This window comes from Macaca mulatta, chromosome 15 (assembly GCF_049350105.2).
Source record: "Macaca mulatta isolate MMU2019108-1 chromosome 15, T2T-MMU8v2.0, whole genome shotgun sequence".
NCBI classification, from domain to species: Eukaryota; Metazoa; Chordata; class Mammalia; order Primates; family Cercopithecidae; genus Macaca; species Macaca mulatta.
The window spans coordinates 60949620-60966150 of record NC_133420.1 but is presented as its reverse complement, the minus strand read 5'-3'; the positions used below and the strand labels follow the sequence as shown (position 1 = coordinate 60966150).

Sequence of the window (16531 nt, the reverse complement as noted above, 5' to 3'; positions counted from 1 at the left end):
GTAACATTTGTAGTTATAAAATCAAAATATCAAACTGGAACAATAGCAAAAACATTTATATCTACTTATGAAATATTAATGTAGTAAAAAGCAGTTAAACCTGTTATGAAGGACACTTACACTTTTTGAGGTCACCAAACCTCTTGAAAAGCTAATGAAAGCTATTAATGGTCTTCCCAGAAAAATTCACACATGTACATATACATATGCATACCTCATCTCATACCAGTAGATTCATGAGCCCCCAAAGCTCGTTCTCAAGAGTTCCAGTTAAGAACTCATGCCTGTTAACAAATTGAAAAGTTCTAGAAAGCTGGCATGGCTTGTTTCCTGTAGAATAAATTAATAGAGATAAAATGTGTGGGTAAGAGGGTATACATATTAAGGCTCCTATTAAATTATGCTCTAAACAGATTATAATAATTTGTTTTCTTCTAGAAGAGTATGAGAGTGATTATTTTCTTGTATGCCTGCCAACTTTGGGCATCTGTTTTTTGCTTTGCTACTTTGAAAAGTGAAAAAAAGTCTATGTTTTAATTTTTATTTCCTTGATTTTGATTCTTAAGGAAGTTACATTTTTGTCATAGTATTTGTTAGTCCATTATAGGTCTTATGTGAATTACATGTCTTTGTCTTTTGCGTAATTTTTCTGTTGGCTCTTTTCTTTTAACATCTAAAAGTGGTTTATAAATTAAGGAAGTTGGCCCTTTGTGGTATCTTGACAGTATTCTCTCAGTTCGTTTAATTATTGTATTTTTTGTATACAAAAACTTTAAAATGTTGCATGCTTACAGCTATCAGTCTTTTACTATGTGGCTTCTACTTTTAGGTATTATGCTTAGAAAAGCATTTCCTCCCAATATTATGTAAAACGTCTTCTGTTTTCTTTTGTAATTGTGGCTTCATTTTTTTTACATTTTAGTCTTTAATTCATCCAGAATTTATTTTATTGTATAGTGTGAGAGTTGTAATCCTTTTTTATTGTTAGCCAGATGTCCTGTATCAGTTATTACGCAATCCTTTCTTTCTCTGCTGGTTTGTAATTCTATCTTTACCAGTACTAAGACCTTATAAACATATGATTCAGTTCCTGGACTTGCCATTCAGAATAATTGATTACCTCTCTATTCTGCAGTACCAAGGTATTCACATTATTATAACTTCATAATAAGTGCTAATAACCTTTACTCTCTACTTCCACCTCTATCTTCTAATTTGGTTTATTAGTTCCATTGTGTGCTTTTATTACACCTACTGCCCTTATCATAACACTTAGTAGACTTTGTTCTTAGATTTTGTCAATGCATTAATTATCTATTGCTGTATAACAGATTACCACAAAGTTATTAGCTTACAACAAGACATATTTTCTTACCTCATAGTTTCTGTGGGTCAGGAAGGAAGACATGGTCAACCTGGGTCTTCTGCTTCAGGGTCTCTCATGAGGCTGCTGTCAAGGTGTCAGCCATGGCTGGGGTCTTACCTGAAGGCTCAATTAAAGACGAATCTGCTTTCAATCCTACTCACATGGTTATTGGCACAATGCACTTCCTTCTGGGTTGTTCATTAGTCCCTAGGTGGCTGTTAGCCAAAGGTCATCTTCGGTTTCTTGCCACATGGTTCTTCCCAGCATGGCCATTTGCTTCATCAAAGCCACAAAGGAGAGATTATACTAGCAAAGTTGAAACTACAATCTTTTGTAATCTAGTTATTTGTGATCCCTTCAGCCTTGAAGTCTTCTATTGATTAGAAGCAGGTTACTCAAGGAGAAGGAATTACACAAGGCTGTGAATACCTGGAGGGAAGAATCTTTGAGGGTATCTCAGTAGCTGCTTACCATGGTCCATTTCTCAACTATACTGTATAGTCTCAGAGAATAGGGCATGTTTATCTTGCTCATCATTGACAGTTACTGTCTGACACAATGTCTGGCACATAGTATGTCTTAAATATTTATGGACTAGAAATATGTCTCTAATAAACAACATATGTTTAGATTTGGAAGGTTTTTTCTGGACCAGTCTAACTCTTTGTTCTTTAAGAAACAATATATTTTATTCTTAGTGTTATAAAACTGCTTAGACCTCTGTCATCTTATTTTATTATGTTCGTTTTTCATGCATCCCAGCAATTTCCTTTGAAGAGCTTCCTTTTGCTATATACACTTTTTTTCTTTCCTCTCCGGTAGACCTGGTGATGATTGAACCATAGCAGTCCCTTCCATAGTTTCTATGTACTCTCACTCTTTGCTCATATCCCTCTACCTTCTACTGGAGCCTTCAATGCTTACTTAAAGCAGGGGAAGCTTCCAGTTTACATGTTCTGGGCTGGTGCGCGGGAAGTAGTACTGTCTCCCTACCAGTTCTGCAAAAGTAGGAGTTGGAAATGTTTTTAGCATCTTCTGCTATTACACAGATATATTTAATACACAAATAGGATGGTCTTATAATTGCATATACCAAGTAAACTTTTATTGGTAGCCTAGAATCTAATCATTTCTTTTAGAATTAAAATACTATAAGAAAATGTGCTTCATTTCAAGGAATTGATCTAATTTTTAGACTGTTCCATACTATTCAAAAACTGGCAGCTATGTGTACTGTGTCACTATCACCCACTATAGTCCCGTACCCACTGCTGGGCAGGTTGTAGTCATTTATTCATTCAGTCATTCTTATAATATTCATTTGCCTTGCATGTATCAAGCACTGCCCCAGGCACTTGAGAACACAGACAATTAAGACACTTAGAGTCTAGTGTGGGAAACAGACATGAATATAAATGGTGTGTGTGTGATTTATTTCTTTGTCTTCATATTTGGAAAAATCTTCCTACATATATCCAGTACAATTTATATAAAATGTATTTTTAGTGAGGGTATGAGGTAGGGATCTGTTTATTTTTTTCAAATAGTTATTTGACCAGTCCCTCACCTGTCTGTTTTGAAATGCCACTTTCATTATGTTCCAAGATATAATGCAAATTGCATGTTTCTAAGTTCTCTACCATTTTACGTATCTGTACAGCTCATTTAAGTGTTGTAACTTCATAATGCATTTCAATATCTGGTGATGCAAGTCCTTCATTTTTTGGTTATATTCCAAAATGTTCTTTGTTTCCAACTGTTTATTTTTGCATGGTCTTCTTTATTCTGTTTTACCAGTTTTTTATAAGTGATTAATTGGAATTCTGACATCCAAGTTTTGAAAGAGGCTTTCAAAGACCTAGTTTAAATTTAGCTTTTAACATACTTTTCTCTGAGTGAATATGAAACATGAAAGATGATGCCAGGTTTTATTTTTATTTTTTCTGATTTTAAATTATTTTAATGACTTGTTTTGCTGTTAAATGCCACTAAGTGAAAAGTATAGAGTTTAAAACTTGGTTTAGACTTTGCTATTTACATTTATTTTACCAATTTTTTTTTTTTAATACCTTAGGTTTAGCCCAAAGGCGTCCCTTCAGCCACCTTTGCAGATTCATCTCTCAAGAACCTCTACTAAGGAAATGAGTGGTATGTTTTCTAAACATTTTTGAGATACGTATTGGCTTCTGGAGCCAAGAAACATCTGGTGGTGGCTTTTGACATTTGCTCTCACCTTCTGCTGTTTGGAATATATCTTTCCTCCCCTTTTTCCTAATTTCTTTACATCATGAATCGCAGTGATCTTAAGAGAAAATGGTGCCTCCCAAAGATATCATTATTATACTGACTTGAGGCCTTCCTTGCCCCAGCCCTACTCTGTGTCACCTCCATGTGTGGCCTGCAAAGATGCTTGTGTCCCTTACCCTGTCACCTCTTAGGGGTGCACCCCCTGAGACTTTGGAGGCTGAGGCCTCACATAAAGGAAACATCTGCTATAGATCAAAAGTGCATAAATATGGTACTTAAATTTATAAAAGAGTTTCACATACTCCACCACTTAAAAGCTAGCACCCTAAACTGTGTGCAGTTACCACTAATCATCTAAATATGAATATAAATAATTCTTTGGGTTATAGAATACAGGCGGGCTGTTAAGAAAACAATAGGAGACATAGTATAAGTCAAAGAATCTGAAGGTTAGAAATGCAACCACTAGTTACCTTTTCTTCTCCAACCAATGTGTAAATCCCCTGCTCATAGACCCACCCAGGGAGACAGTGTTTTCGTATCAGTGCTTATGGTGTGTGAAATGTAAGTGTGATTTTACATTATTTGCTGGTTTAAGTGTGATTCTTACTTAGTTGAAATCCTTTTTTTTTTTTTTTTTATAATAACACATCTCCAGTATTTCTTAATGGAAATTAATTGAACAATATTTTTGTTTACATGAATTATTTTTACATAGGCATTTTCTGAAACATGACTACATGGTAAAGTTGAATATCCTTTTAGAAGCTTAAATTAGTATAAACTATTTCTACAGAAACAAGAGGACTTCAGGAGGATTGCAGTTCACCCGGCAGAGCTGATATGCACACATGTGTACACAACCTCTCCTACATGATGGATACCTCCATTACTACTTTAATTTGTTTAACAAAAGGTGCAGGGACTTAGATGGCCCCAGTGGCCCCACAGAGCAAGTGCGTTTGCAGACACAACTGTGGGGCAGCTGCTGACACACTCTCATTATGGGAGGGTCTGGCCAGTTATGAGAAACTTAATCTTTTCCTCCTTCCAAGTCCTTTTATATCATTATTTGGGAAGAACTTAAATAAATTAGCTATACCCTTAATAGGAAATATATGTGGATATCCTGGAGCCTTCTTTTCTGTGTGCCAATCTAAGACTTAGCAAGGCCAGATCTTGCCCTTTGGTGGAAGAGCAGAGTCAGCATCCAAGTGTCTTCAAGGAATAGCTCACTCTGGGCTTCCTGGCATTCTCAGAGGCAGCATCCCCAAATCACACTGTCTCTACCGGCAAATTAAAATAAAAATTACTGAATCCCAGCAGAGATACTATCTGGTTAAAATATGCAGATATTTTGCATGTAGATGGTAATATTTAATATACTCAGATCTATATCTCAGTGTAATTTCCTAGAGATTTGGAATAAATTTCATAGTTCTTAAAATTCCAGGACTGTCAGCTATAGTAAACACTCAGATTTCTTTATTGTCTGGGGATATTAACTCTCACATTCTAAGTTTTAAGTAAAAATGAAATGTAAAAGAGCTATAAAGCCAAAACTTTATAAATACACACTTATGAAAGAGAAATGATTGATATTGGGGAAATAAAAGTTATCTGTGGGTTTCAAACCTTTTATTTATATTTATAAACTGAGGCTTGGATGATGATTATTGTAGATGGATCAATTTTTTAACTTTTGTGTATTGCTAAATTATTTGTTTTCCATTAATAAAGGTGCATATTGATCATAATATTCAAACTCAGGCAGTTTTTAATCTTCTATAAAACTTGTATAAGATCAAAAAGTTATTTGATCTGTTAAGGCATTATTCCTATGTTCTGTGGAATATAGCTTTAAATTCAGTATTGCCTGTAAACTAATATATAAAATGTAATCTTCCTCAGCAGGTAGAAAACAGTTGGTTAAATAATTTGATTATTCTTTACATAGCAAGATCATCTTGATGTTTAAACTATGAAGCATCCTTGCAAAATAAAGGGACTAGGTTCCTTCTTTGGGTGTTTCTTGACCCACAAGAAACACTGCTGGTTATTTCAGGGTTAAAACTTAGAATGAGGTTGTCATGGTGCTGCTCTGCCTAATCCTGCTCCCTTCTAAGTCCTTTGGCTACCACAAGCCCACACTATAGCAAAACCTGAAGATGCAAATATTAAGTAATGGGGATAATCTAAAATGTTAAGCATTTTGGTTAATTCTATTATTTTTTTAATTTAAAGATAATTTAAATCAGACTGTTGAAAAACCCAATGTCACGCCTCCTGCCTCTTACACTTATAAAATGGATGAGGTTCAAAACCGCATAAAGGAAATACTAAACAAGCATAACAATGGCATTTGGATATCTAAGCTTCCACATTTTTACAAAGAGTTATATAAAGAAGACCTTAATCAAGGAATTTTACAACAGTTTGAACACTGGCCTCATATTTGCACGGTACGTTTTTCCTTATTCCTCCCTTCTGATACCTCCTCCCTGCCCAGCTTTGAGATCTTGAGTTATTAGTCATATCACTTTTATCCCCGGAACACAAAGCACTTTACATATGTTACCTCATTAATCTTTAACTCTTAAGATTAACGTATGTCAGTTCTTATTTATAGAAGTATGTCAAAGTTGAAGGCTCGCCTACGTTGTAATTGCTATTTTTATGTATTTTGTTTTATGTCATTTTTAAAATGCATTTAATATGTGATAATATGTAAATCATTTTATAATGATTGAACTGTTACCAGTAAACACTGATAACTTTGCCATTTTAATAACCTGAACTTATTGGGAAGAATTGTTTTATTAGCCTCAAATTTTATTTGCTTACTCTTGAGCATTTTTAAAGGCTTTTAGTTGAGCAAATTTTAGTTATTTTGACTAATTATATATAGAGTTCTTAATTTTTATTTTGAAATTATATAGTGTTTACATTAAAATTTTTACAAGCCATCTTTAGAGAGAAAATTGGAAATTAGAAAAAAGAAAAAATTAAAAATGGTTTATCAATTTCCATTTCTATTCCTACTTCAGAGTCTGTGACTATAAGATTATGGATCAGCATAGTTTATTAAAGATATTCGTTCAGCCAGAGATAGAGACAGCTGGATTCTTACACCAAAATAACTAACTTTTAGATGTTTCTTAATGTTTTTGCTTACATAAAATATATTTAAAATATAACTGTTTTAAATGGTCACATTAACAGCTACTCGATGCTTCTAGGCTTGTAGAATTAAATATGCATGAGGATTATGTATGCTTTGGTAGAGGGCTTTTATTTCTTTAACATATATTTTGGCCCCCAAGCCTATTGGGCAGTGTATCACTATATTCCATCCAAGCAATGAGGGTCAGAAGCAGAAACACAATATAACTTTCCTATCTATATACTGTGTCTATTACCTTTGTTCAGATGTAATCAATACCAAGTATTAGGTTATGGTAATTTGCTTAGTGAAGTGGGATGCCAGAAAACACTAATCATATTGATGTCTATTGATACCTTTCAAAACTGTTTAACCTCTGAATATTTTTTAACAGACTGTCGTTAAACAGTTTTAGACAGTTAAACCATGGTTGTTTTTAAACAACTTTAAACACTTACACAACGGTTATTTTCCCTCTTATAACTCCTTTTTTTCACCTTGCTACAAAGCAGAAACAGATACCATGCCTAGGACAGATGTTACTACAAGCAAGTTTAGATAGTCTCAAGGCAGTGCACAAAGTTTAGGATAAGACAGAAGTTGGTAATGGGTATCTCTCTATATGGCTTGTCTCTCTGCATGGCTTGTCATGTAACTGAAGGAGAAATCTTAAGTGCAGTGTATTTTTTTAAGCGTTTTTTCCTCCAATCATATAAAATATTCTATATTAAAAGATTGAAAAATAAAGTTATAAAAGAAATAAAAATCACCCATCATTCTACCACCCAGAGTACTACTTACAGGAATTTCCATTTGAATATCAGAATGCACAGCATCAGCTTTAGGAACCAAATAGCAGCTTTTAAATTTTATCTTCAGGGAGGTTCTAATTAGTATGCTGTAAGCCACTTCACATGGATATTGGAAAACATTTTGATGCAGGTGGAAGGATGCTTTGAACCTGTTGTCCTTAACCTTTTGGGTCTGTCCAGTAGTGAAATGTGTACTGAGAGTTTTCAAAGCTAGGGAGAACACAGAGTTATTCACAATGATGAGCCAGCTCCAAGGTATTCCTAGACAACTTGTGAGGGAAGTGGAAATTGTGCAGAAGCTGTCTTGAAAAGGCAAAGATTCCAAGACAGTAAGCCTACAGATCAAGGACACTGCACTCTAAGAGTTCCCATTGGGTCCTAGGAGGACAGCAACACCTCTTGGCTGTCCTAGAGCAGTGGTCTTGTTAATAGTGCTCTTGTTTAACTGTTGTATTTGACTAGTATTTATAAAATGCTTCTGTGTGCTAGCCACTGACCTGGGTGTTAGGGATAAAACAGTAAACAAGACAGACATGGTCCTTGCCCTTATGGAACTTTCTGTCCAGTGGGGAAAATAAACATTGAACAAATAATGATAAGCCTGCAATGGTTATGAAGGAGAAGTATAGGATGCTGAGGGAATGTCTAAACAGGAAACTCTGCATAGTCTGATGAGTCAAGTAAAGCTTCCAGAGGAGGTGGCTGTTAAACTGAAACCTGACAGATGGGTTAGTGTGAGTTAGGTAAAGAGGGAGGAGAAAAGCACCTCAGACAAAAGAAACAGATTGCACCAAAGCCCTGGGATAGAAAAGCATAGTATTTTCAGGAAGCTGAAAGAAATTCAGTAAGAAGATAGTTGCTCATGAAGAAGCTGATGAGGCAAGCAGAGGCCAGGTCACTTTACTGAGTCATCGTTTGGTGGAAACAGCAGGTCTCAGCCTTGAGGTCACCCAGGATCCATGGCCTCTGGCTAACTTTGATTTCTAGAAAAATTACAAAACTTGGTCGGGCACATTGGCTCATGCCTGTAATCCCAGCACTTTGGGAGGTCAAGGCAGGAGAATTGCTTGAGGTGAGAAGTTTGAGACCAGCCTGGGCAACATATCAAGGCTCTGTCTCTACAAAAAATAAATTTAAAAAAATTAGCTGGGTATGGTGATGCATGCTTGTAGTTCCATCTACTCAGGAGGCTGAGGTGGGAAGATTGCTGGAGCCCAGAAATTCAAGGTTGCAGAGCTATGATGGCACCGCTGCACTCCAGCCTGGGTGACAGCATGAGACCTGTCTTAAATTCCAAATCTTGCAACAATGACTGCTGAACACCAGAGATTTTGTTGAAAATTTCTACTCTCTGAAACTGATAAAGAAACCTCTCCATTCTTACATTAGCCACAATATCTTTCTCCCACGTCTTGCCTGAAGCTGTTAGAGAGCTGAGGGGCTCACTGGTGGGCAGAACTAGATGCACTCAGCTAAGGAGAATTTCTGTCAGTAGCCCCAAGACCTACTGATAGGCAACCAGCAGGTAGCTATTCTAAGTTGGGCTGGAGGCAAACCAAGCCTTAATTCTAAAACATAACATTTTGTGAACAACAAAATTATAGAACATAAAATGTTGTGAATGAGGAAAAATTGCCTAATTGCACTAATTATTCATAGCTTCTACAAGGATGTTTTACTCTTAATCTATTTTTATTATATATCATTTTCCTATTCGTTAGAAATCACTGAGCTTTAAGTTATTTCGTATCTAATCCTGCAGACTCTTAAAAATTCTTAAAATTCTGAGTTGCATCAGTATAGCAGTTTCTCTAATATCAAAGGAGGCAAGAATTTCTGTCACTTACATAGAGATGTTTTTATATTTTGGGATGTTCAGGAATCTAACTTAACTTTAATTATGGTAATTAGTTGTATGACATAATAAAGCACCTTTTAGCCCATGTAAAATGAATTGCCTTTTTAAAAAGCCTGGAACTTCTGGGGTAAAAACACACAACTTGGATTTCTAAGGAACTGGAACATAAACAACAATCAATATCCTCAGGCTTAATGGTATTGAATATACTGTATGTGTTGAATATATTCTAAATAGCAATGCCAGCAGAAGCAGAAGTGAAGAGGTAAACTGAAGACTTGGAAGTATAATCATAATATTTTTTAAGTGGAATCTAACTTATTTTCCATTTTTTCACCAGTGAAAAGAAATATGTAATGAACACATGATTGGAACAATTTTTACATTTAAATTCAGTGAACATCTGAGTAGAAAAAAGATAAAATAGCACTGTTGTAAAATCAGAGTAACGAAGTTGAGGAATAATGAGAAGTTGCTGTTCTGGAACTTGAAACAGAAACTACCCATAAGGCCCCATAGTACACCAGAAGGAGTTTGGGCTTTGAGGTAGATTTTTACCTTGTCATTTCTTAGCTGTATACCTTTCAGCATATAGACCATCCTGTCAGCACCACAACCTGCTCTAAAATGTCACTAATTCTACCCATGTCATAGGGTGGTTGTGAGAATTAGATAAAATATATAAAGCAGCTATGAATGTGGTATCAGAAACATAATAGGTGTTTAGTAAAAGGCAACTGCTGTTAATTTTTGAGAGGTACCCCAGCCTAAAGCAGGCCAAAACCCACTGCTCAATCAGAGACATGCTCAGCAAGCTCTACAAAGGAGCTGAATACAAACAGAGGAAAAGCTAAGGAGGGAAACACGAAACTTTAACTTGAAAAGAAATAAAGAGCAGTGGAGGAAATGAAGTCAAAATAAACGCCAAGCCAAAGAGAGTTCCTGATGTTTTAACAGTCCATGAATGGATTCCAGTCCCCCTACCCTCCCTGCACCTGCCCCAACTCCTGCCAGAGGTAATGAGAGCAAGGAATAATGAGAGCAAGGAACGTGTCCAATGCACATTGAAAGCCACAGCCACTGGCCAGTAGCAATTCCAAAAAGTTCTGCACGTGTTCAACTAGGAGAAGACTCCATTATCTTCCTGAAGGAACATGAGCAAGAGGCCTACCCTCAGGCCATGCTAAAGGAAGATGACTTGAAATTTATCCTAATATAAATAATTGCAATGTGTGTCTAAAGACAGCATTGGTGAAAGGTCTTTCCTAGTTAAAGGAGTGGGAGTAAGTGGAAGTGTTGACCTTGAAGTACATAGAGTCTATTAAATGACTCATCTACGATGGCGGAGAAGAGTTTCTCTGAGTAGATGGTTTGTCAGCAGTCAAGGGTTACCCTCTACAAGGATCTTTTTACCTTTACCTTTGATTAAGTCTTTGTGGAATATGTTACAAAACCTTAACTTTCTCAAAGAGAATTGACTGAAAAACTGTAACCATTTCTGAATATCTTGGACTTATCATCACTAGCCTCAGTACATTCTGGCAGAGATGGTTGTGGTTGTAAGTGATAGGGAACAGTGGATTGAATGGGTTTAGCTCCTGCATACAAGGTACACCACACCGGCTGCCCTTACATGCTTCATATCTGTCCTGATCAGTGCATCTGCATTGTGACACAGTGATGCCATTGGGGATCATTTCCCTATCTCTTTTCTCAGTTGTCTGACTTTTCCAGCACTCGTCAGCTTTAGCATAAAAAGGCCACTTCTTAAGTCATCAGCTGGTCAACCTTTCTGTGAACTGGCTGATCATAGGGTGCAAGCTTCTGGGCAGTGACTTCGATGTTTTAGTTGTTGCTAGGCACTCAGGGATCTTTTATTCACTACTGAAGTCAAGTTTTAAAATGGGATTATTTTTTGTTTTGTTTTTCTTTGTTTTTGGTTTGTTTTGAGCTCATAACCATTATTAATGCTTGAAGTGCTAGAAAGCAGGTCTCTAGGTAAATGTGATTTTGTTGTACTCTCAGGTTTGTATGGGGTGGTGACCATATAAAATGAAATTTAGAACTTAATGTAAAGCTTCAACAAAAAGGACTGCTACCCTGTGGAAACAAAACTGTGCCCATACAAATGCTTTGGAAAGCTTGATTTAATTGGACAATACCAATTCTGTTATAGAACCCTAAAGAATATTCTAATTTCAGAAGAAAGAGTAAGCTTACCTCAGAGGCCCATGCTAAAGAATTAGCAGGTAAGCCTTCATAGACTCAAAGGAGTTTGGCTTCAAGAACTTTTAAGTTTACAGCACAGGTAAAACTAGAAAGAAAGAAAGACCCTTAGAGTTAAGAAGAAGCAAGTTTCTAGGCATGTAGGATGAAGACTTTCATTTGTCTGAACAAACAGACTCCTGAAGAAATTCATATTTTAAGTTTTTGGGCCTGTTTTGGAAAAACACTCAAACCATGTTTTTCCTCTGCTCTTATACCACAACAATCAACACAGAAGGCTTCTGTGACCAAGTGTGGGCGTTTTTCCCGCAAACCAAGCAGCGGACACCAGCTGGGTGCCCTCTAATTTAATACCAACACTGTCTACCTGGAGATAGCATCAGATCCCACAGGGTAAAGGCTCGGTCCCCAAAATTGCTGCTCCTCTGCACATACACTAGTTGCGCAGATCCAGGCCTCCAGAACTTCTGACTGACCAGCTTCAAATTGGGGTTCCCAAAACCTCCTCTTTGGGTTTGATTAATTTGCCGGAGTGGCTTGCAGAGCTCAGGCAAACAGTTCTATTTACTGGTTTATTTCAAAGGATATTACCGAGAATGCAGATGAAGAAATGCGTAAGTGGAGGAAGCAGCATGGAGCCCTCCAGGCAGCTCTCCAAACCTGTCCTCGTGGGTTTTTATGGAGGCTTCATTACACAGGCATGATTGATTAAACCGTTGGCCATTGGTGATCAGCTTGACCTTCAGTGCCTCTTCCTTCCCTGGAAGTTGAATGGTGGGGCCAAAAGTTTCAACCCTCTAATCCTGCCTTGGTCTTTCTGGTAAGCAGCCCCACCCTGAAGCTCTCAGTCAGTATTAGCATACAAAAAGATAAGCTCTTTGGAGATTCTAAGGATTTTAGGAATTGTATTTAGGAAACTGGGAAGGAAGACCAAATATATATTTCACGGTATCACAGCCTCACATCTGCCAAGCCTAGTATAGCTGCTCCAAACTTACAGAAACCCAGAGTGGTGTGAGGGAAGTGTCTCATTCAAATTGTGATTCCAAATGTGGCAGAAATCAAGCTGATTATAATGAATTTACAAGAATAGAAAGTTTAAGGCATATTAGGTACAGCATCTTCTGATGATCAGCAGAGGAAGGGGCTTGACTCCATGGTGTAGGGAGTTCATCTTTTATGTTCCCTGTCTCTCCTGTTGGAGGTGGGGGTGGGAGTGTACACATGTTCTGTGAAGTTACAAGTCATGCTAGTTCTCAGTCATTGGACTGATGGATTTTTTGGGTGGACATTCAGAACCAAAGAAAAAATTACAGAGCCACAAAACAAAGAAAACATGAAGGACAAGGATAGGAGTATGGTCCTGAGTCTTCCCCCACAGTAGAGGAAGCCTTCTGACTCCCTCCTCAGGTATGTGCCTGAATCAAGTGGACTAAAGAAACTAGATGCGTAAAAGTTCCCTTTTGAGAGATCTACCTGAAGTGGTTAGCAGTAGATTATCACACTAAGGAAATAATAAAAGTCATGTTTCAAGTAGATGTTGGCTTGCCTTGGTCATTTGTGAAGACCATAAGATGGCTGTTCTGTCCTGGGAGATGATGCAGGAGATGAACTTGTAAGTCTTGTCAGATGCACCAGAGCCCAGTAAATAATGGACACCACACTGTAACTCACATTATAGCAGTTCTTTATCTTTAGCAAGGTTCTTGTGGGATAGATATAGTAGTAGGTCACTTTCCTAAACCCATTTGCCAGAAAATTGAAAAGAGGTGGCACTTTTTTTAGATGACAGATGGTGATCACAGTAGAATGCCCAGGAAAAGCAAATTTCTATTCATATGAAAATTTAGAGAGTTTGAGCTGGGTGATATTGTAAAATATATATTTGGCCTTCTCTGTTCTCTGGCATACCATTCCTAAAATCCAAAATGACTCTCCAAAGTAATGTCTTTTTTTTTTTGTTTAAACTAATGAGTAACAACTGGCAACCCCTAGTAGCTTTAGGATGGGGCCAGTCACTGGAAAGACCAAGTCATGATTAGAGGATTGAGACTTTCAGCCCCAACCAACCTCTGGGGAGGGTAGAGGGCCTAAAGATTAGGTTGATCACCAGTGGCCAATGACTTAATCAATCATGCCTGTGGAATGATGCCTCCATAAAAACCCAAAGCAGGAAGAAAGCTTCCAGATAGCAGAACATATGGAGCTTCCTGTAGGGTAGCAGAGAGGGCATGGAAGCTGCATACCCCTTCCGGCATACCTCACACTAAGCGTCTCTTCATTGGTATTTTTTGTAATATCCTTTAATTTATACATATATCTGCCACACACACACACACGTGTATTTTTTTAGAGACCGGTTTTGCTCTGTCCCTTAGGCTGGAGTGCAGTGGCACCATCATAACTCACTGGAGCCTGGACATCCTGGGCTCAAGCAGTCCTCCCACCCCAGCCTTCCAAAGTGCTGGGATTATAGGTGCACACTATCACATCCAGCTAATTTTTAAAATTTTTTTGTTGAGATTCTCACTATGTTACCTAGGCTAGTCTTCAACTATTAGCATCAAGTGAGTGATCCTCCTGCCCCAGGCTCCCAAAGTGCTGGGATTATAGGCATAAGCTGCTGCACCCAGCCATATCCTTTATAGTAAACCAGTAAACATGTTTCCCTGATTTCTGTGAGCCACTGTAGCAAATTAAAACTAAAGAGAGGCTCTTGGGAACCGCAGCTTGATCCAGTTGGTTAGAAGTTCCAGAGCCCCAGGCTTGTAACTGGTGTCTGAAGAGGAGACAGTCTTGTGGGACTGAGCCCTCAACCTGTGGGATCTGACGCTGTCTCCGGGTAGATAGTGTCAGAATTGAATTGGTGGAATTCAGCTGATATCCAATGCAGAGTTGATTGCTTGATTGGAGTGGGGGGACCCCCACTCATTTGGTCACAGAAGTCTTTTGTGTTGATGATTGTTGTTGAATGAGAAAATAGGAAAACATGTTTGTGTTTTCCATACTCATAACTGAAAAAGAATTATATTTGCTTTAAATTATATATATTTTTTAACTTTAAAAGGAGTTTCATGAATTGTTGCCTTTGAATTGAGAAACCCCTCAGCTGGCCTGGCATGATGGCTCATGCTTGTAATCCCAACTACTTAGAAGGCTGAGGCAGGAGGATTGCTTGAGCCCAGGAGGTGGAGGTTGCAGTGAGTCGCATTGCGCCACTGCACTCTAGCCTGGGCAACAGAACAAGACCCAGCCTTAAAAAAAAAGAGAGAAAAAGAAACCAAACCCCAAAGATTGGAATGAAGTATGTGGACCAGGCATATCTTCCATATCACTAAATTTATCTGTGAATATTTGCCTAAAGGGTTGAAGAATATCTGAATCAACTCCAGGTAGAGTCAGGTTCGGTTCCCTGTTAGGCCTATGTTTAATCTTAGTAAGTGTTTGTTTGAATGTATGGAAGCCAAATCATTGGAGAACAAGTGGAATGTAGGCACATAAGCAACCATTTTGAGATAAAAGAAGAAGCTATTAAAGACTGGAAAGTGCTTACAATTCAAGGAACTAGTCATTAGAGTGGGATATGGTTATCTGATTTAAACAATAAAAATGACAAAACTGCTGAGGGAAAAAATCTGTCTTCTAATTCAGAGGATTATTTGGCTATGGTTTGTACTTTGGGTAAATTCAGGCTTATTGGTCAAAAATTCACTTTATAGGCTGACTGGCAAAGTTTGACTTAAATGCTGCAGACACAGCCCTGGAAGCTTAGTATCTCCAGATGATCTTTAAGTATTCTTCTGGAATAAAAGCCAGAAAAATGGGAATTCTGCTCTTGCCCTGGACTAAAGTGGACATAATGTCCCTAACTTCAGTTAAGACAGCAATTCCTATTTGGAACAACTTGTGCTGGTCATGTCAGAGCTCATTGTTAGAGGTTTGATAGGTATGTTATTAGGTAATTGGCACTAATCACATCTAAGGCACAGATAGAGTGGCAGTTTTGGGACTGGGAGAGGGGAGACTAAGCATTGAAGTATCCCAGATTCTCAATACACTCCTTGGAAAGAAAAAGATAATAAAGCCGAAGAACCCTCTTTTGGGTTAGAAGAAGCTATGTGGACAGTGAGGGGATGGGGCTTAGGAAGTTATTTTAGATAAGATGGTTTATCGTCCACTGAAATTAGTTTCTACCACCCACTTGAGAGAAAGTATTGAGATTGATATGTGAAAACTGAAGAAAAGTTTTAAGGTGGGCTCTATAGGCTCCTCTGGGTGCTGCATAGCAACATTTTGGTCAATGATGGACTGTATGTATACACGATGGTGGTCCCATAAGATTATAATGGAGCTGGGGGCGGGGGCGGGGGGCAAGATAGCTAACTAGAAGCAGCGGCTTTTGGAGGCTCCCATCAAAAAACCATAATAAGTGTGTGAATCCTTCATTGGCAGCCAGGGTATCCAGGTTCTCTCATCAAAGTAGACTAGAAGGCTGGCGTGACTCACAGAGAGAAGCAAGAACAGTATGGTATGGCAGCCCATCTGAGAGCCACACGGGGAAGGGGAACCCTCTCCCCCCAGCCAAGGGAGGGAGTGAGTGAGTGTGCTACCCAGCCAGGGGAAAATGTGCTTTTTCCATAGAACTGTGCAACCTACAGATCGGAAGATCCCACCCGTGAACTCACGCCACTGGGGCCTACCGTCCCAACGCCGGATCACGCAGATTCTTACAGCCTCTCAGCTGGAATCTGCTTAAGCCCACCAAACTCCTGAGGGGAGGGGCGACCAGCACTGACTGCAGCTGCCTGCTGTCTAAGCTCCTGGAGCTCCTTGAGGGAGGGGCAACAGCCAGCACTGGG

The 16531-nt window shown here is 38.2% G+C and overlaps 1 protein-coding gene across 2 annotated transcripts in view; it reads left to right on the top strand.

Moving 5' to 3' along the window:
- TDRD7 (tudor domain containing 7) overlaps positions 1-16531 on the top strand; it is an 82138-nt gene that overhangs the window by 21560 nt on the left and 44047 nt on the right. For both annotated transcript variants that reach the window (NM_001194629.1, XM_002800035.3), the window contains 2 exon segments: positions 3441-3514; positions 5858-6075. In NM_001194629.1, coding sequence (NP_001181558.1) covers positions 3441-3514; positions 5858-6075 — 292 coding nt within the window.